The sequence below is a fragment of the Mus caroli genome, chromosome 6 (assembly GCF_900094665.2).
Source record: "Mus caroli chromosome 6, CAROLI_EIJ_v1.1, whole genome shotgun sequence".
NCBI lineage: Eukaryota > Metazoa > Chordata > Mammalia > Rodentia > Muridae > Mus > Mus caroli.
The window spans coordinates 56,042,707-56,061,771 of NC_034575.1; the positions used below are offsets into that span (position 1 = coordinate 56,042,707).

At 37.2% G+C, this 19,065-nt stretch overlaps 1 protein-coding gene across 3 annotated transcripts in view; it reads left to right on the forward strand.

Moving 5' to 3' along the window:
- The window catches only part of Ccser1 (coiled-coil serine rich protein 1), a 1,127,242-nt gene that overhangs the window by 228,687 nt on the left and 879,490 nt on the right, over nt 1-19,065 (forward strand). For all 3 annotated transcript variants that reach the window (XM_021165504.2, XM_029478490.1, XM_029478491.1), the window contains exon 5: nt 7,131-7,251. In XM_021165504.2, coding sequence (XP_021021163.1) covers nt 7,131-7,251 — 121 coding nt within the window. The remainder of the gene's footprint in view (nt 1-7,130; nt 7,252-19,065) is intronic.

The following is a 19,065-nucleotide window of genomic DNA, read 5'->3' on the forward strand; positions in this document are numbered from 1 at the left end:
GTCTGTGTCTGTGTCTGTGTCTGTGTCTGTGTCTGTGTCTGTGTCTGTGTCTGTGTCTGTGTCTGTATGTGAGAGACAGGGAGAGGGAGAAGGGACTCACTATGCAGCTCTGTAACTATTCATATATCCATATAGCCAGGATTGACTTCCAACTCACGGGCATTATGACTTCCAACTCATGTGCATGTGACACAGCACCTTTTAAAATGCTTGCTTCATACTCAATATTTAAAAACCATTAACCTTTTTAAGGTTACATTTGCAGGTACAGGATTATTTAGCCTTCCTTAACTGTAATAAAGTATATGAGTCATAGTAGTAAAGTATGTAACCATACAAAGAAAACTATCTACTTACTGTTTTTACCCATTTCTCAAGAGGTTATAATTTTATTTTAGTATATTTTTAATTATGAAAACTATGTTAAAAAGAGGTATTCAAAAGCTGAGACATAAAAACTATGTAGTTTCAAGAAATAAATTTTGTAATATAATAACTGCCCAAAGAATGTTTTACAAGATGAAAAACAACTGCTGAACACCAATGTGGGACCCTATTGTGAGATACCAATGCAAGCCCTGGGAAATAAACCTGGCTATATTTCAATGTTGTCTTTTGTTTTTCATAGCTCTGTCTTAGTATCCTGGATGTAATTATTTCCATGCATATTTCTGTATATTTTTTCTATTCAGTTATTACTTCAAGGTATTAACCATTTCAGAATAATTTATTCACATACTTTGAAAATCATCAAATCCATAATATCATTAAATGAGGTATTTGTAAAATAATTAAAAATTTTAAACACCTTCCCAATCCATTTGAAGATCTTCTATCAGGACTTCTGCTGATTCTTCTCATCTACCTGCACTACCTGTGTCTTGTTTTTGTTACATATTGAGGATTGTATTTTGTCCTATTAAAAGAAAAAATAAATAAACAAGTAAATGTGCTCTGTGCCTGTGAACCTGGAGTAGACATGTTAATCCCTGTAATTCCCACTCAAGGCTTGTCTCTCCCTTTCCAATGCTCTCTCCCCTCTAGTGCTTGCACCTCTCATTGCCTCTCATGCTTTAATTGCAGAAGTGTTGCCTTGAGCTGTCAGCCCATCATGCCCCTGTCAGTATGGATTACTCATGCTGACTATAGAAGATAAAAGGCCAATCTTGTTGCATCTTCATTTAATAATTGATCTCAATCCCTATTAACTTCAGGATTAAATTCCAACGTAGAGTCATTGATACAATTTTACAGTGCAGGCAATGCTTATACCTCCAGATTGTCCCCCTTTACATTTTTCCTGTTTTATCTAGGCCAAGCTCTATTGAATTGTTTTTTAATTTCTCAAAAGTACAAGACATTTTCTCCCATCTCATTGCCTTTTAGAACACACTTTCCTATGTTGGGCCTCCATCTTTTCTTTCTCTACATGTTCCACTTCATTTTCTTATTCATTCAACAAATGTTTCTGGGTTGTTTGTTTATTCGTTTGTTTGTTTTTGTGCCTGAGTTGTGGCAAGAATGACTGAGACAGCTTTTTGAAAAACTATTCTAACTTGTGAATGTTAATTTTGGTGACTGTGCTTCTTGTATGTAGATTGTCTACCCAGTCAAACAAACAGAGTCCATGAGGTCAATAATCGACATGAGGTCATGGGTAGAATTTACACTATGAGAACCTATGTTTCTGCATCTAGAAATTTCGTCAAAAGAAACAAAGCTTTAGAGAATTATTTAAAGAACTGAGCATGGTGCTGGAAAATGTAACACTTATACTTAGAGGATCAAAGAGATTATCGGGAGTTTGAGGTCATTTTCAATGCTATAGGGAGTTTGAGGCCAGCCTGGGTTACTTGAATTCGTGTCTATAAATAAGAATATCTGAAGATATGTACATATTACTCAATTGACCTGGAAGAAAAAGTTCAAGGCTTCCAATTATAGCCACTGTGTTTTGAGTATGGAAGAGTGGTGGCAGATGAAGCATTAGCATCATGCACAGCTTGACTGTGCAGTTCACATTTTTCTAAGTTAAACATCCTTTGCCATAGGTTAATGTATGAGGCTCCTGCTTGCTTCATGTTCTCTGTGCAACAATACACTAATTTCTACATCAGTTTAAAGGGGAGAAGTTAGCTCTGTTCTGTCCATGGTCACTAGATGAAGCACAATGAGACCTGGGATACTTCATCAATGATGCTTTCCCTGGCAAAGAACTAAGTGCTGAGTGGAAGAGCATATAGCAGATGTTTCAGTGGCAGGAAAGAAATGCTACTGCTCAGAGCATTGTGATGGGTACACCAGAGGAGAACCAATCCCAGTTGCTCTGAGTCTTAGGCTGATGGGAGACTCTGTGGAAAAGGGCATGAAACCTCTTTCTGTTCAAATGTTCAAAAAAATCCAGTCTTCAAAACTGTTCCCTCCTAGTGCCAACCACTTTCTTTTGCTGCTGATTTTAACCATATGATCAGATAAAGCCTATTTTTGTGGCCTATAACTTAGATTTTGTGTGTGTGTGTGTGTGTGTGTGTGTGTGTGTGTGTGTGATAGTTTTACAGACTTCCTACCTCCTCTTACTCATAGATCTCTGAGCTTTGAGACAAAGGATGTGACACAGATATCATGATTTTGACTGAGTGCCCTAAGTCATTTTCTGTCTAGTTGTGAGTCTCTGTATTAACTACCATTTGCTATAGGATGAAACTTCTCTGTTGTGGGTTGAGAGAAACAGAGATCAATATATTCTGCAACCATTATGATATTTTCCTTTTAATTGAGTTAACTTTTAATCAAATTTATTCTAAAAGATAAAAACATGGATTCTTACTAGTAAAACATGTTTTTATATTTGCAATGAATTTTAAAGCGTATTACTCTTTATTAATTGATTATTAGCATAGAGACAAATTTATTAATAACTGTGATTCTTATTTTTCTTTAATTATTTTATAGTTTAATTTTCTTTCAGAATCCAGCAACATGTCAATGATTTTTCCTGAGCACATTTAAATTTATCTTTATCTTAAGTAAGAAATTGTATGATGTTGTATCAGAAATACCAGACAAGCATTATTTTTAAATGTAGATTTCTGGATACCACTAACATCCATATTGTTTTGTAAAGTTCTTTAAGTGAAGAAAAGTTTATTAAATTTCTATAAAAATCATATTATTATACCCCATTAACACTGGGAATTTTTATGAACATCAGTTTTAGTGTCATTTAATATATTGTTAAGATTGATTTTAATAAAAAATTCTTGTTCCATTTACTGATATTTATATTATTCTGAAAATTTTTTACTTACACTTTTTTTTGTAAAATTCAAAATAATATACATTAGTAGTCAAATCCAATTCCTACATAGAGGAGCTTACATCGTGGTCAGTACAAGATACTGATCTGCATTTTAGGTATGCCCATCACATCAACTTTTCCTGGCCATGTTCTTATACTTAAGACTAGTCCTAAGATCATTCATAGTGTATTTTAAGGGAGTACTGCTATTGGTTCCTGAGTGGTACGTTTTGGTACACTCATGCCCTTGCCTAACCTGCATCCCTATGTTCTATCTGTGGTATCGTGTTCACTCTCCTGTATTCTCTTTCTCATTTGCTTCTTTCTACATTGAATAAGAGGCCAATTTATTCTTTCATCATTTAGTTATTGAAATGAGTATTCATATCAATGATAACAGCATTTACATTCAATTCAAAGATCCTTTCCAGTTCTTTCAATATTTGTTTCTTTCCCATACGTTCCTTTTTTTTCCTGGCAAATTTCTCTTTAGATAATCTGCGTTTGGAAAATACTTCACAGGTTCATCACTGGCTTGTGATCAATATTAGTTACCTAATGACCAGTAATCCTCAGACTCTGAAAATGTCCACACATGTGCTGATTGTGGTCTGAATTTCTCTTTTTTAAAAGGCATTTTTATTAGATATTTCTTCATTTACATTTCAAATGCTATCCTCAAAGCCCCCTATTCCCTCCCCCCGTCCTGCTCCCCAACCCACCCACTCCAACTTCCTGGCCCTGGCATTCCCTGGTACTGGGGCATATGATCTTCACAAGACCAAGGGACTCTCTTCCCATTGATGGCAGACTGGGACATCCTCTGCTACATATGCAACTAGAGACACAGCTCTGGGGGGTACTGGTTAGCTCATATTGTTGCTCCTCCAATAAGGTTGCAGACCCTTTAGCTCCTTGGGTACTTTCTCTAGCTCCTTCATTAAGGGCCCTGTGTTTCATCCAATAGATGACTGTGAGCATCCACTTCTGTATTTGTCAGGCATTGGTATAGCCTCACAAGAGAGAGCTTAGAAAGGGCAATTTGCAAATTCATCTGGAATAACAAAAAACCTAGGATAGCAAAATCTCTTCTCAATGAATTTGTCTTTTAAACAGTGGAGTGTAGACTGAAGAGTGTGGTCACTTTGCCCCTTCTTAGAATTGGGAACAAAACACCCATTTAAGGAGTTGTAGAGACAAAGTTTGGAGCTGAGACGAAAGGATGGACCATCTAGAGACTGCTGCACCCAGGGGCTCCATCCCATAATCAGCCTCCAAACACTGACACCATTGCATATGGCAGCAAGATTTTTCTGAAAGGGCCCTGATATAGCTGTGTTTTGTGAGCTGTCTTTTGTGTGTGCCAGTGCCTGGCAAACACAGAAGTGGATGCTCACAGTCAGCTATTGGATGGATCACAGGGCCCCCAATGGAGGAGCTAGAGAAAGTACCCAAGGAGCTGAAGGGGTCTGCAACCCTATAGGTGGAACAACAATATAAACTAACCAGTACCCCCCAGAGCTGTGTCTCTAGCTGCATATGTTGCAGAAGATGCCCTATTTTGCCAACATTGGGAAGAGAGGCCCCTTGGTCTTGCAAACTTTATATGCCTCAGTACGGGGGAACACAAGGGCCAAGAAGTGGGAGGGGGTGGGTAGGGGAGTGGGGGGTAGAGGGTATGGGGAACTTTTGGGATAGCATTTGAAATGTAAATGAAGAAAATACCTAATAAAAAACAAAAATAAAAAACTCAAAAAAGAAAAACAAACTAACAAAAAGAAGTAGGGGAACTTATACTTTATACAATTTAAGATGATACATCAGGCTAGCAATATTTTGAGCAATGTTTCTGGGGTGATTCCTGTTACTTAACTAAAGAGATCAATAGTAATTTGTATAAACTAGAAACATAAAATGAAGATTATATACATATAGATTTAACTTAAGGAATATATAGGTTAAACATGTAATGATACTGCAATTTTTTTTTTCCGAGACAGGTTTTCTCTGTATAGCCCTGGTTGTCCTGGAACTCACTTTGTAGACCAGGCTGGCCTCGAACTCAGAAATCTGCCTGTCTCTGCCTCCCAAGTGCTGGGATTAAAGGCATGTGCCACCACTACCCGGCATGATACTGCATTCCTACGTAAATTCTGTATGAGATAGAGTTTTAAAATCACATATGACCGTTCTTAGAAACTGGAGCCTTGATTTCCTCTCACAGGATGTAAGCAAATTTCTATCACAACCTTGTCTGGTTATTGTGAGAAATGTCAGCTTTAGGATGAAAAAGTTCATTTAGCTCCAAAGATCTTAGTGCAGTCTTCCATGGCAAGGGCAATCATAGCAGCTGGAGCCTGACATTAGCTGTTTCCACAACTAGGAAGCAGAAAGAGATGGATGCAATCCTATATTCAGCTAATTGTCTCCTTTCCTGAAGACCAGAACTCTAGGCATGGAATGGTGATGCCCATACCCAGTGTGGATTTTTCCACCTTAGTTAACCTGATAAGTGCAATTCCTAACAGGCATGCGCAGAGGCTTGACTCCTACAGGGTTGCTGTTCTTGATCTTGTCAACTTTGCAAGCAGTGTCAACATAAGCTCAGATTAATTTGTCAGTGGATTATTTTCACACAGATTTATTTAAAAAATAAAATAGAAAAACTGGTTATTGGATGCATTTCAAGATGAAGTATAGCAGATAGTAACTACAATGCTTTCTACCCCAAGGCTGTTCCCTGGGCCACAATGTTTGGCTCCCAGAAATTTTTGATGGGAGTGCAGCCAAACTAACACATTAACATTTGCCTTTTGAGACCCAAAAAGGAGAAGTGTGTTGAGTGCCCCTAGATTTATAATCTAGAGAGTTTTGAGAAAACAGTATTGTTTTAAACAAAGTTTAAAGTTTGTGTGGATTTGCTTTGCATTAATTTATTATTAATATACTATGAAAATCAATGGGCAAACTTGTAAAATCATATGTTTTATGGATTTTAAACAATTGAAACATTTGTTTGGGGGAAAGTAAAAGAAAAGAAAAGAAAACTGCTCATTAGTATCTAGTATACAGAATTCAATCATATCCTTAGGCATATCCTAAGGACAGTTACACCATCTAGGTGCTTTTCTAGGCCAAACCTCTATGTGAAATTACAAGATATATATATAAAAGTACAAGGATATTTATACCTAATAGAAATACCTCCAAACTGGAAATAACATGTCTATTATAATTGAATGATAAAAACTATTTTATTTATCTAAAGGAAAGCCAAAATAACAGTACATTTTGTGGATGGTTCTTACAAATGCACATGGAACAAAGGAAGGCATCGTTTTAAGAATGATGACAACATTTATGACACCACTGTAGAAAAGTCAGTCATGCAAGTTGCCTCGTGGTAATATTATGATAAGAATGGATGAGCTTTGGGGGCTATAGCAGGACAAGAAGGAGACCACAGGTGTGTAGGCACATGGTAATGCATGAGCGCTTTGATCTTGGCCTTGATGAAGCAACTGAACTTTCCTTGTGGAGCCTCATGAACTACATGTGCCATAGCATACAATTCTTACGATTTGGCAAATAACTTCTTTTTCAGCTGCTAAATATTAGCATACATTTTTCCCTCAATGTGGCTATGAAGCTAAGTAAAACTGCCCAGGATTGTCCAGCTAGCTAGGGGAAAATATATTGTAAAAGAAAACTAAGGATAATCTAATATTAATTCTTCCTGAACCTAACTGAAAATATAAATGTGAAATGAGGAACACAAGAACAGGCACTACGGGACTTTTAACGTTTACAATTCATTGTTTTCAAACTGCAGTTTGCCGGGAAGATTCCTGCCACTCTGTAATGTCCTGTGCAGCCGTTCTTCTTAGCCCAGTGGATCCAGGAAAAGAAGTGAATATGCTAGAAGAACCAAAATGTCCTGAGCCTTCCAAACAGTAAGTTGTCATTTAAGATTCCAGGTGGTAGGATCTCATCTGAGCACTTCAAAGTGGAGAGAGCTTCCCAGACATTCCAGCATATGATGGAAGTGGCAGAGTATGGGTGGGTAGAAATTTAGTTGGTTCAAAATAATTAATTTTCAACAAATCACTACTATCTACTGCCTTGACTGTCTGACCTGTGTCATTTAAGTTTTATTTTGGAGTCATGTTTTCGGTGTTGGGTCCACAAGCTAAGCATTGTGTCTATATGTACACTGTTCCTGGATTAATTATTTCAGAGTAGCAGGGTTGTAGACTAAAATGGGATGAGTTTGTATTTTTGTTTGTTTACTCATTTTCTGTGTAAACGTGTGTCTATTGGTGTATGTGTACTTTTGAATAGAAGTCTACAGAGACAGAAAGGGAGTGTTGGATTCCCTAGTGGTTGCCAACTGCAGATATGGTTAGTAGAAATCAGTCTAGTTTCTCTGGAAGAGGAGAAGGTACTTGTAATTGCTAAGGCCACCCATGACCTCTGAACTCAGTTCTTAGTATAAACTTATTTTAAATCTGGCTTAGATTTTACAAGGAGTGCAAATCACTATTTTAGAAATTCCAATAAATTGTCATATACTAAAGCTTTACGTTATTGAAGTTTGCTGTGGGACATGATATTGCATAGTAAGAAGTACAGAGGTTTGCTAACTATTGGTTTTGTTGCCTTCCTTGATCTGTATTCTGGATGTCATGGACACATTCATTTTGTGAAAATTTGTCAAGGTAGAAAGTGATGATATCAGCACACATTTCCCCAAATATATGTTTTAGCTCAAAAAGAATATTTAAAGGTTACAATCATGCAACTATAGTTTATGTATTTTTTTAGATAAACAACACTCAGAGTTAAATTTAGTTTTATATATTAATTAAGTGAAAGACTTTTATCCTCATAATGGCTAATGGTGATTAAAGTCATGATAACAAATATACATAATCATAAACATTAAATCACAGCCATTTCTGATAAAATATTGAATCAATGAAAGGGAAAATTTGGTGCTGATTTTCCAGAGAACATAAGACTATGCCAGATATAATGTCTTTGAAGAACAAGTGACATGTGATATATATTGTAATATGTGACTATATGAAGCAGGCAATAATTATATGTGCTCATAAAATATGCAATGTGTGGTGATATATGATCTGTGATGCTATGTGTTATATGACTTGTGATGATATGAAATAAAGGCAGTATGTGGTGGTATGTGACTTATGATGCTCTGTGGTGCTAGTGAAATCAAGAGATTTAGCATGATGCATGATATGTGTTGGTATTTCATATGTGTTGATGTGTAACAAGTAGTTTTATACGATAGGTGAAGCCATATGGTACATGATGATATATGATGTGGTATTCCATGTGATACATGGTGTTAAATAATATGTGGTGCTCTGAAATATATGTGATATGTGTTGATGAGTGATATATAGCGATATCGATTATGTGGTAATGTGTGACATGCGATGTGTGATATGTAGTGATATGTGAGATGTGGTATGGGTTACATATGGTGACTTGTGGCACTATGTGTTATGTGATGGTATGTGATATGTGATGTGCATGTTGCCTGTGTTTATTAGTGACCCATCATATTCATGAGGGAAGGAATCTTGGCACATCCAAAACAGAACTGCTCTTTGCCCTGGTTTGTGTTTGCTTACCTTTGGCCTGCCTATCTTTCTCCCTGATGTTATGCTCCCAAAGCAGTTTCCTACAACACAGTCCTATTTGATACTCTTTGTGAAATCAATTAGGAAAATCCCTAACGTTGCACTCAATAATACTGAATCAAATGAAGCAATGCATGTATTTGATTGCATGAAGATATTCACTATTAATATTCTCATTATAGAGGAAAGAAATACCAAGCAATTCAGAAAGTGGTGATTGTAATCCAGTGTTAATGCGATATGAAAGTGAAATCCATTTAGCTGCACCTAATGGAGTTTAAGTTTTAGGATCCAATAGTCATCCTTTGTCTAATTGAAAGAAAATTGCATCTCTTATTTGCCCAGTAAGTTACATTAGAAAGCGCAAGTGTATTTTCATGCAGCATGTATGAGGGTTTACATAAGTTTATATATAGTTTTAACTTAGATCTTAAACTTCTTAGATTTTTCAAGGACTTACAAGAAAGCTGACTAATAGAATTAATAACTTCCTATCTCTAGCCTTTAGCTGTTTCATAAACAGTCTTATTTCAAATCCTGTTGTGAGTGTGTGTGTGTGTATGTGTGTGTGTGTGTTATTAGGCAGCAGTAACACCCTGTAATTTCTGTTCTGTCTCTATCGCTTTAGGATCGATATTCCCATTTAAATGCTCTCTGCCAACCATATTATTAACTCACATAAATGTTACTTGTGTTTACTTTTTGTGTCATAAAACTGATCAAATCTGTTTTGTTTTTGTACATTTATCTGTCCATGCTTCCATTTCTCCATCTGTTAATTATGGTGACAAATTGACCCTCACGGTGAAGGTATAAATGTATTACTCCAGAAGAAGATAGATTTTACGTCCCTGCCTCAGTATCATCTGTTACCGTTATGGATGACCTTGTATATAGATGTCTAATGCTTAAAGTTGCTGTCAAGACATCTCGCTAGGTGTCTTACCAGAATCCTCAGTCATGACCAAAGCCAAATACTGGCCAGCTTTTTCTCTGTTTAAGTCATATAGCTAATCTCAGTTACATAAAGCCTTATTATTTTTTTAAATCTTGGCTTTCCTTCATTATAATATTTCTGCAGTGCAACTGCTACTAATTCATTAATACTTTAATTAATGTAATATTAATTTATATTTGTAAGAGTTGAGCTGATGCAGAAGGCATTAGTATCTTACATACTTTGCTAATACAAGTCCACAGTTGTGACTAGCAAGCTATTCAGATATCATGTATTTCCCCTTTTAACCTATGAAGTTATCCATCAATTTACAATATATGCCATGTAAGCCATGTGCCATTACTTTCAAAATTAATTGGTGTAAGTTGATGAATGAGCACAATGTAAATGCAAGATTATTAACTGAAAATTGCTGAATGCCAAAGCAAAGCATCTTCTGGAAAGTAATGGTGACTGGCTTATACTATTAGAATATAGTGGGTGGAAATTTCTAATATATTAGGGTGGAACTTCAAACAGAGCTGCCAAAGATCATTTTATCTGCATCTATCCATATCACTAGACTGTCTGTAGCTCTCACTTTTTCTAGGACTTTCATTTCTCAAATGTTTCCAAAGTCTCAGCAACAGCCAAAACAGATGTTCATTTTTCCATCACATCCAGTAGAGAGAGACAGTTTCTCTTAAATGAAAGCAAGTACAGATATGAGTGCCACTGGCTTGGATTGTTTGAAATAACCATTCAGACACAATATTGGTCATAATAGTTTTTATGCATTGGATTCTTATGAAGCCTGGGAGACTCAGTTACATTGAGAATAAAAAGCATACTTGAAATTTTGAAAACATTGGTAAATGAGAACAAAAGTAGGGAAGAAAAGTTATAGTAATGTATAAAGATAGAATTCAAAGTAATAAAGTATGCTTAATTTAGGTTGCAATTTCATTTTAAATGGTAAAATTTTTATTATAGTAAATTTAAGATACTGAAATACTTAGGTACAACATATATATCTTTTTTCAATAAATTTTACTGACCTATTGTTGTTTTTCTGGTTGTGCTACTTGTAAGCAGTATATAAAATTTTCTTAATCTTGATTTGTGTGTTTTATTATTATTTATCTCATAAGACAAGGCCTGAAATATAATAATGAATAGGAAAACAAGATATATGTGTATATATATATATACATATATATATATATGTATCATGTACTTTGTAATTATTTTTACAGCATATATATTAGCTAAGAACCTTTGTCACATATTTTAGAGATAAGGCTACTAGAGCCAGCTAATACATTTTCATTTTCCATAAGTGAAAAATATGCAGAAATATTAGCTCCCAGTATAATAATGAAGTATCTGGGTTCTGTCATCTGCGAAGGGAATCTTGCACGCCTTGTATCACTTCTAATTCCGGTGGGATTACTGCTTTAAGTACTTCATCCTCCTGACTGTGCTGACTTCTCATATAAATTCATACACCTTGGAATCTCTGAAACAGAATTATAGTGGCATAATTTAAAACTCAGAAAGTCTTTCACTGGGCAGAACTGGAATAATTTTCTTCATAGGAGGGCTTCGGAGTATTTAAGGTTATAAATAAGAAAGAAGTTTTAAGAGAATACCTTTTAATAACATTATAAACTAGGTAGATTTTAGAAATATCCTATCTATAAATAACACTATAAAGCCAACATATATTCCCTGTCTAGTATGAGTATAGTTTTTGTACAAACATTTCTTTGTTTAACATTGGTCTAGTTTGTTAATATATCAGAATAAAACAATGCAAAGCAATTCAGAACATTGGCACTAATTATATTATTGTGTTAATATTTTATTACATAAATTTGCAAGTCGCAAAACATTTCATGGCCATGGAGCTTATATACCCAGTCCCAGTCAGGAGCAACTATGGTTAGCACTTCCTGTTTAGAGCAAAATGACAGGAGGAAGCTTCTCTTTCCACAAAAAGGCAAGGGAAATTTTTTGCATTATATTAGTAGAGTTCTGAGGTTTGCTTTTGTCTATAGACAATCTTAAACAAATAAAGCAAATTAAGCAAATAAAGCTGCATATTTAATTTTGTTTTATAATCTTTTTATATGTATCTCAACAGGCTATGGAAATAATAAATTTGCTAGAAAACAGAAAATTCAGTCTGGGCAGGTGGCTCACACCTGTGAACTCAGCACACTCACACAAAAAACTGCTCAGAGTGTGAAATCATCCTGGGATATTTAGTAGTTCCCTGCTTCAAAAAGAAAAAAAAATATGTAATCTGAATATTACACAGTGTTCAAATACTCAATCCCATAGAAGCTGAGTTTGAAGCTTAAAAATTAAACTTTTTATAATTCACCAAAAATCATAATATAAGCTCAGGGAGTCTTGTGGAAGAGCTGGAAGGAAGGATTGTGGGACCTGGGGGACAGAGACTCCATAAGAATACCAAGAAAGTCAACTAACCTGGACTCTTGGGGGTTTCCAGAGACTGAACCAAAACCAAAGAGCTTACATGGTCTGGACTGAGGCCCACCCTACCCCAGCCCTTGTACATATGTAATAGATAGGCAGTTTGATCTTCATGGGATTCATCCTAACAACTGTAGTGGGGTGGGGTGGAGGGTAGGGGCTGTTTCTGACTCTGTTGCCTGCCTATGGATCTTACACCAGCTAACTAGGCTCTCTTCTTTGGTCTCAGTGGAAGAGGTTGTGCCTAATCCTGCAGTGATTTGTGCCAGGGTGGGTTGTTACCCAGGGGAACCCTTCTTATTCTCAGAGGAGAAGGGGAAAGGGGAGTGATTATGTGATGGGAGGGAGGCTGGGATCCAGATGTGAGGTGAATAAATAAAATATATAAAATAAATCATAGTATCAAATGTATGCTCACATTTACAGCCATGCACACTTTGCTTCTGTGTGTGTGCTCAATAAGCAGCATGCTAAAGAGCACTGTCTGAAATGGACATAATATCCAAGCTTGGAGGAGAATGAAACTTTCCATCGGTGGTTCTGGGTTTGACCTTGTGCTCTGTTAGAATTCTACTTGTAACCAAAACTGATATCCACATATGCTCTGACTGTGTATTTGAAATGATGAAAATTGTAGCCATTGTAAAGTTGGATATACAGGGAAAGGAAACGTAAAGTATGGTATTAATTTTCTATCTTTTCCATACTTTAATTTTATACCCCGAAACTCAGGCTATCTGAAAGTTATGGTTTATGGCTATGTTTGTGGAAATGCAGCATTACTTACTATGTGATCAAGCCTCTGGGCCAGGACCACCTCACTTTTCTTCATTTGCTTGCTGACCTTGGGATGGTCCACTGAACGACTTTGGAAAGTGTATGGAGTTCCTGCTTTTCAGCACAGAGGTCTGGTTTGTAAAGTGAGACCCAAACCTACATGTTTTATTTCTTGAAGCTGCCTTCTAATGTCATTCATAAAGTTCATTTATAAGCTGTTGGTGGGAGTCATCAAACAATTGTATCCTTGGCCTATTTCCAGCATTATAATTTTAGAGATATAGTTATTTGTGCTTGTAGATAGGTTCAGATCTCCTACCTCAACTGTTAAGTGCCTGATGTGTTAACAGGACTGTGCTTCTCTGGGGAGACTTTGTGCGGATAAACAGGTGTTACTGATAAACTGTAGTTTATCTGATAAACTGTTGGTAAATAGTTGTGCTGATAAACTAGTGAAGTAACCAAAAGGATACACGTTGACCCTTTAGTTTTAACAAAAAATTCAAAATTACAATTGTGTCTGTGGTTGTAGGGTAGAAGTACATTTTGCTGTAAGAGCTCATGGTAAGGACTCTTAGAATAATAAAGAGGTCAGAGGAAATTCCTCTTAGAAAGGGATGTTTTAGCTAAGATTTACAGGATCCTGGTTACAGAGGTGGAAGAGCAAAGGAAGAATGTTATGGCAGAGAGAAAGTTTGATTACATGTTTTGCAGTCTGAAATGTGAAAAATAAATAAAAAGGGTGATGGGGACCTACGGAAGACAAGATACATAAGAGAACCCAGGAGAGACCTCAGACAGAGCCTGTGAAAGCCTTCTGGTTTGTCATGGACAACTCACTGGAAGTTACTGAATTGATGGAGTACAGGAGTTCACCTGAAATAGACAATATTCTTTCCCCAAATAGACAATATTCCTTCCCCAAACCCGGGTTAGTGATTCTACTCATGGTGCTTAAATTTAGATGTGGTGGATACACTGATGTATCTACAATTTTTGGAATTTTATTTTCTACAAAAATCACAGAAATATAAGATGATGTTTTCTTTATAATCCTAGATGTGGCAACGTGAAGCTACTTCGGAATGTCCAAAGCAGTTGACTATGATTCGTATATTGCTCTAGCAGAAGCATATTTTTTGCCAGCTGAAGATAATTTCTGTTATTATGTGCTGTTTGGAATTTTGGGAACTTTTTAAAGCATATATAAAGTCCAGGGCCCAGAGAGGCAGGTGAAGGGTTGGTTATTTCGGAAGTTGATTGTAGTTTTTTAATAGTAGTTCTCAAAAAAGAAACAAAAAGGGAAGAAATTAGATACAGGGATTTTCCTAACTCCTCTCTCCCTTCTTGTTTTTCCCCTATTTAGTGCTAGAAGGTGAAACCAGGGGTAAAGGGTAGAAAAAACAGAAGAATCCACATAGGAGCAAAGGCGAGATACAGATTGGCACCATAGAAATTGGCAAATTCTATGCACTGTGGCATTCCCTCTCTTTCATACAGCTAGCAAAATGCCCTCCCCATACCATTAAAGGAAGATTTTCGAGAGTCTAGTAGTCACTGTGGTAACTCATGGGAGTGTTCGCTGAACTGTTTAACTTGAAGCAGGTCAGTGTGATAGGAGACCCTGGTCAGCCAAGGCAAATTAAACAGTTACTAAACAGAGAGTATCAATGGGGTAGAGATGGGATATTATTTTTATTACTTAATTGTTCCAATGTTTAAAACCATACTAGTGTGGACATTCTAATGACGAATAAGTAATGATTCAGTTCTCACCATGTTAGTGAATACTGCAAATAGCACTTTATAAATGAGTCACACACATGACTCCCAAACTCAGTGACAATTGACAATGGAAATGTACAACAGAATATCTTGCTAAGGTCTTCATATAAATCCCATGATTCTTCACAACAATTTTCTTTCACTTACCCCCCACTACTCAATGCACTGAAATTTTCTATGACTAAACGGTAGGCACACAGAGTACTACCAGAACTATTCATGCTCTTCCCAGTGTGAGTGTTTCAGAAGAATCAACAATAGCTTTTATTTCTTTAGTCTAAGCGTAGAAGCAGTTGTCAGAAAGATAAAGGAAGAGATTTCTTCAGAGAGAGTCTTCACCCAATGTGAGTCTATTCAAATTTGGGAGGGAAGCTGTTGGGGAGAGGCATTTTCTAATCACAGCTAATAGAGAGTTCAGGAGCATCAGTTTCCTATTTCTTGGCAGCTAGAAACACAAAAGGCAAATAAATGCTAATTTCCTGCCTTGCTGCCTGAAGCAGGCCTGCTTGATCTGAAGAGGAAGAAAGGCTTAGTGCCTGCCAAAGCTGTTTCCTGAGTGTCAGAGTCCATGGGGAGGACACTGACCAAGGTGACAGAGGTAGAGGAGAATGAAGCACAAGGCTGAGGCTTCTCCGGTTAATGCTAGCGCATCATAACATGCTGGCTGGAAGATAACCTTAAAGGCTCACTCCGTGTGCATTTGCTAGTCTCTAAAGACAGACTGCTTTATCTTCTGGACGGAGCCTCTCTCCCCACCACCAGAACAAAGGATGAGGAAGTTAATTCTCCTTATCCTGACTAAGGCCTTAGAAGGAAAACTTGGTAATTGTTTTTGTCTTAAGTGTGTGCTATCGTTCTGTAAAAAGCAATCCTGAGTTATATTAGCGAGCCTCTTGGCAGCCAGATCTGTCCTTCTCCATGCATATTTCTAAATGAGTTAGATTCTTACCTTGGGCTTGGCCTTTGAGAGGATTGTTTTCTATCCCCTCTCCAGCTGTGCTGCTTTACTCATCTCCAAGGTTGAAGAAATCAAGGTTTCCACCAAGCCATAGGGAATTCCTCTGCCAAGGACTGTGCCCCATATTTCTCCACTAAGCTACCCTTGCTAGACACCTTCAGTCACTCGGTGACCTTACAGTCACTAGTAATGGGCAGATCTTAGAAGGTCGTCTGGGGCATTTAAACACAGGCCTTCTAGTCAAGCTGTGTATGGAGAAAGCAAGGTGGGAGGAAATGGGACAGGTTTTGATTTTTGGCCAATTACATTTTGCTGACTGTGAGAGCACAGGTGATCACTAGCTCTCTCCACGTCAAACTTTTGTGCTCACTTTCTTGCAAGATATGATCTCATTCACATGTGGTTTATGCATTTTGAAGGCAGTAAAGTTAATTGACTTGTGGTGGATGACCTAAGAAACAGTGTTTTCCACACACTTCTGTGGCTCCACAAAGACACTATCTGCACAGGTCCAAGTCAGACAAAACCCCAACTCTGGAAGGAAGGGGAGTGGGCACCAAGTCCCACCTGTAACTCAAACCTTTTGTAATTAATGTTCAGCAGGAAAATCAGGTTTCTCCAAAGGAGTGTCACTGGGTTTACCAACCACATTCCTGGACAGACCACATGCCCAGGGGGAGTTAACTCCATGGTATTAGTTTGCATGGTAGTTTCTTTCTCTGTCTCTCTTTTTTCATCTTGTTTTGACAATTTTGTCATGTTCATTTTGTTCTTTTGAATATATATATACATATATATATATACACACACAGAGAGAAGAGAGAGAGAGAGAGAGAGAGAGAGAGAGAGAGAGAGAGAGAGATGAAGGTGGGTGGGTGGATAGGAGGAGGGGTAAATCTGAAAATAGTTGGGGGTGTTATCCAAAATAACATTCTGAAGAAAACTTAAAAAAAAATCCTGTGTTACTCAAGAACCAGGAGACTTTAATAGCACAAAGACAAGAATTATGAAAAGAGCACTCTTGAGAGAAGCTTGTCTCATGATTGATAGAATTGTTTTTTTATTTTCCTGCGGTTTATTGCTCCTCAGTAAGTTCCAGGATTTGTTCCCTTGTGCAGTCAGCCTGTCAAGTCAAGAACTCCCACTGTCATGTCATGTCTAGGCTGACAGGCCTTTGTACACTGAGCGTGTAAGTGCTATTTTTCAGATGACTTGGGACCACTTGATAAGATGACTGAAGTGTTTCAGTTCTCTTTATGGGGTAATATAAATACCGATTTATCAGATCCTCAAACAAGATTGCAAGTGCTCTACAAGTAGTGCCTATGTGTGCATGCAGGCACGTAGCGAGCTCTCAGCTACCCATGCTAGCATATTACAGTGAATTCTGTTTTCAAACACATGTGCATTTTGTTTATAGCTGTCCTATAACAATGTAAATAAAAGTATAAACCTTGTAGCAACAGCACAAAGTTATATTATCAGATAAGCAGGCAAAGTTAAAAGGGTATCACTTGCATGTCACGGATACAGAGTTTAAACTGTGTGGCAGAATTGCATTGGACACAAAGAAAGAAATCATTACAAAGAAACAGATGCAGTATCATTTGTAAAATTGTGGTAAGCAGGTTTATAGTTCTAGGAATATATAGAAATTCATAATGTATTATGATATTTAGTATTTTATACATTTCTTCCAATGTTTCTATAAAAATGTTTATATGCTGTCTTTTCAAAGAAAGTGTTATTCTTGTGCACTTGTATATGTATATATCTGTGTATGTATGTTTTTGTGGGTGTGTGTTTGTACATGTCTCTGTGTAGGGGTGTATATGTGGCTGTATGTTTGTGCATATCTGAGCATGTGTAGCTGTGTACACATTTCTGTGCATCTGTAGGCATGTGAATATGTACATGGCTATGTATGTGTAGGTATGTGTTGCGGCCTGCCCGCAGTCCACAACACGAACGGTTCAACTGAGAATGGCAGTTCGAGCTGAAAAGAGGAATCTAGACGGGGCGGAAGAAAGAATGGAGCTAAGACAAGATCCTGATCAAAGCTCAATTATACTATTTCCAGACACTCAGTTATAAAGGAAGGGGGAGGGAACCCAATATCCTGCCAAGTAACTCAGGGTCCAGTAGCAGGACAAACACGTGTGTGCCTCCAGGCAGCAAAGGCAGGTTCCAGCAGTAGGCGTGGCAGGACGAATGAGCAGGAAGCTCCACCCTTGAGCAAGCAGGTTCCAGGCTGGGGGAAGGGAGGCCACAGGTATGCATATGGTATGTATGTGCATTACTCTGTATGGAGGGGTATATATATGTATTTGTATGTATGTCCATGAGGAGGCAAGAAGTCAATCTCAGGTATTATTGCTCAGGTGCCAACCACCTTCGATTGCAGTGTTTGATTGACAATTTTGTACACATATACGATGTATTATGATCATATTCACTCCATTACCTTTTCTTATCCCCATCCTCTTGTGTTGATATCCTTCTTTCCTGCTTTTCAAGTGTCATATCTATTTTTAGACTGCTACTTCTCCCATCCTTAGTCAAAAGTTAATCCAGAATGTTCAAAATAAACTACAGATGGTTCTCAGTCATGAATGGGAAGTCTATAACACTCTTTTCAAAACGCAGGAAACATTACTGATGAGGATATGGAAGGCAAGTAAGGGATGGAAGGCAGGAGGGCAGCACAGTGAGGCACAGGGCATGTTAGTTGTGCTCATGGGTATTCAGCAGCTATGGCTGTTTCTGCCTATTTTGTTGAGGTAATGTTTCTCTCTGTGACTTGAGAGCCACTGATTAGTCTAGGCTAGCTGCACAGCAAGCCCCAGAGATATTGCCTTCACCTTTCTAGTCCTTCAAATAGAAACAAAAGCCAATATCCATGCTTTTTATCTGGGCACTCAGAATTGACATCTGGTGTTCATACTTTTAGCTTTGTGAACTGAACTATCTCTCTACTTCAAGTCTTACCTTTTCACATGTACTAAATTAAGGTCTATTTATAGCATATTTGTGCTGGGCTATTGTTTTGTTCAAAGCTGCATATAATAGTAAGTCATATATAACTAAAAATACTTGAGAGGTGACCACTTTCTATTTATATTTGAGATTGAGTGTA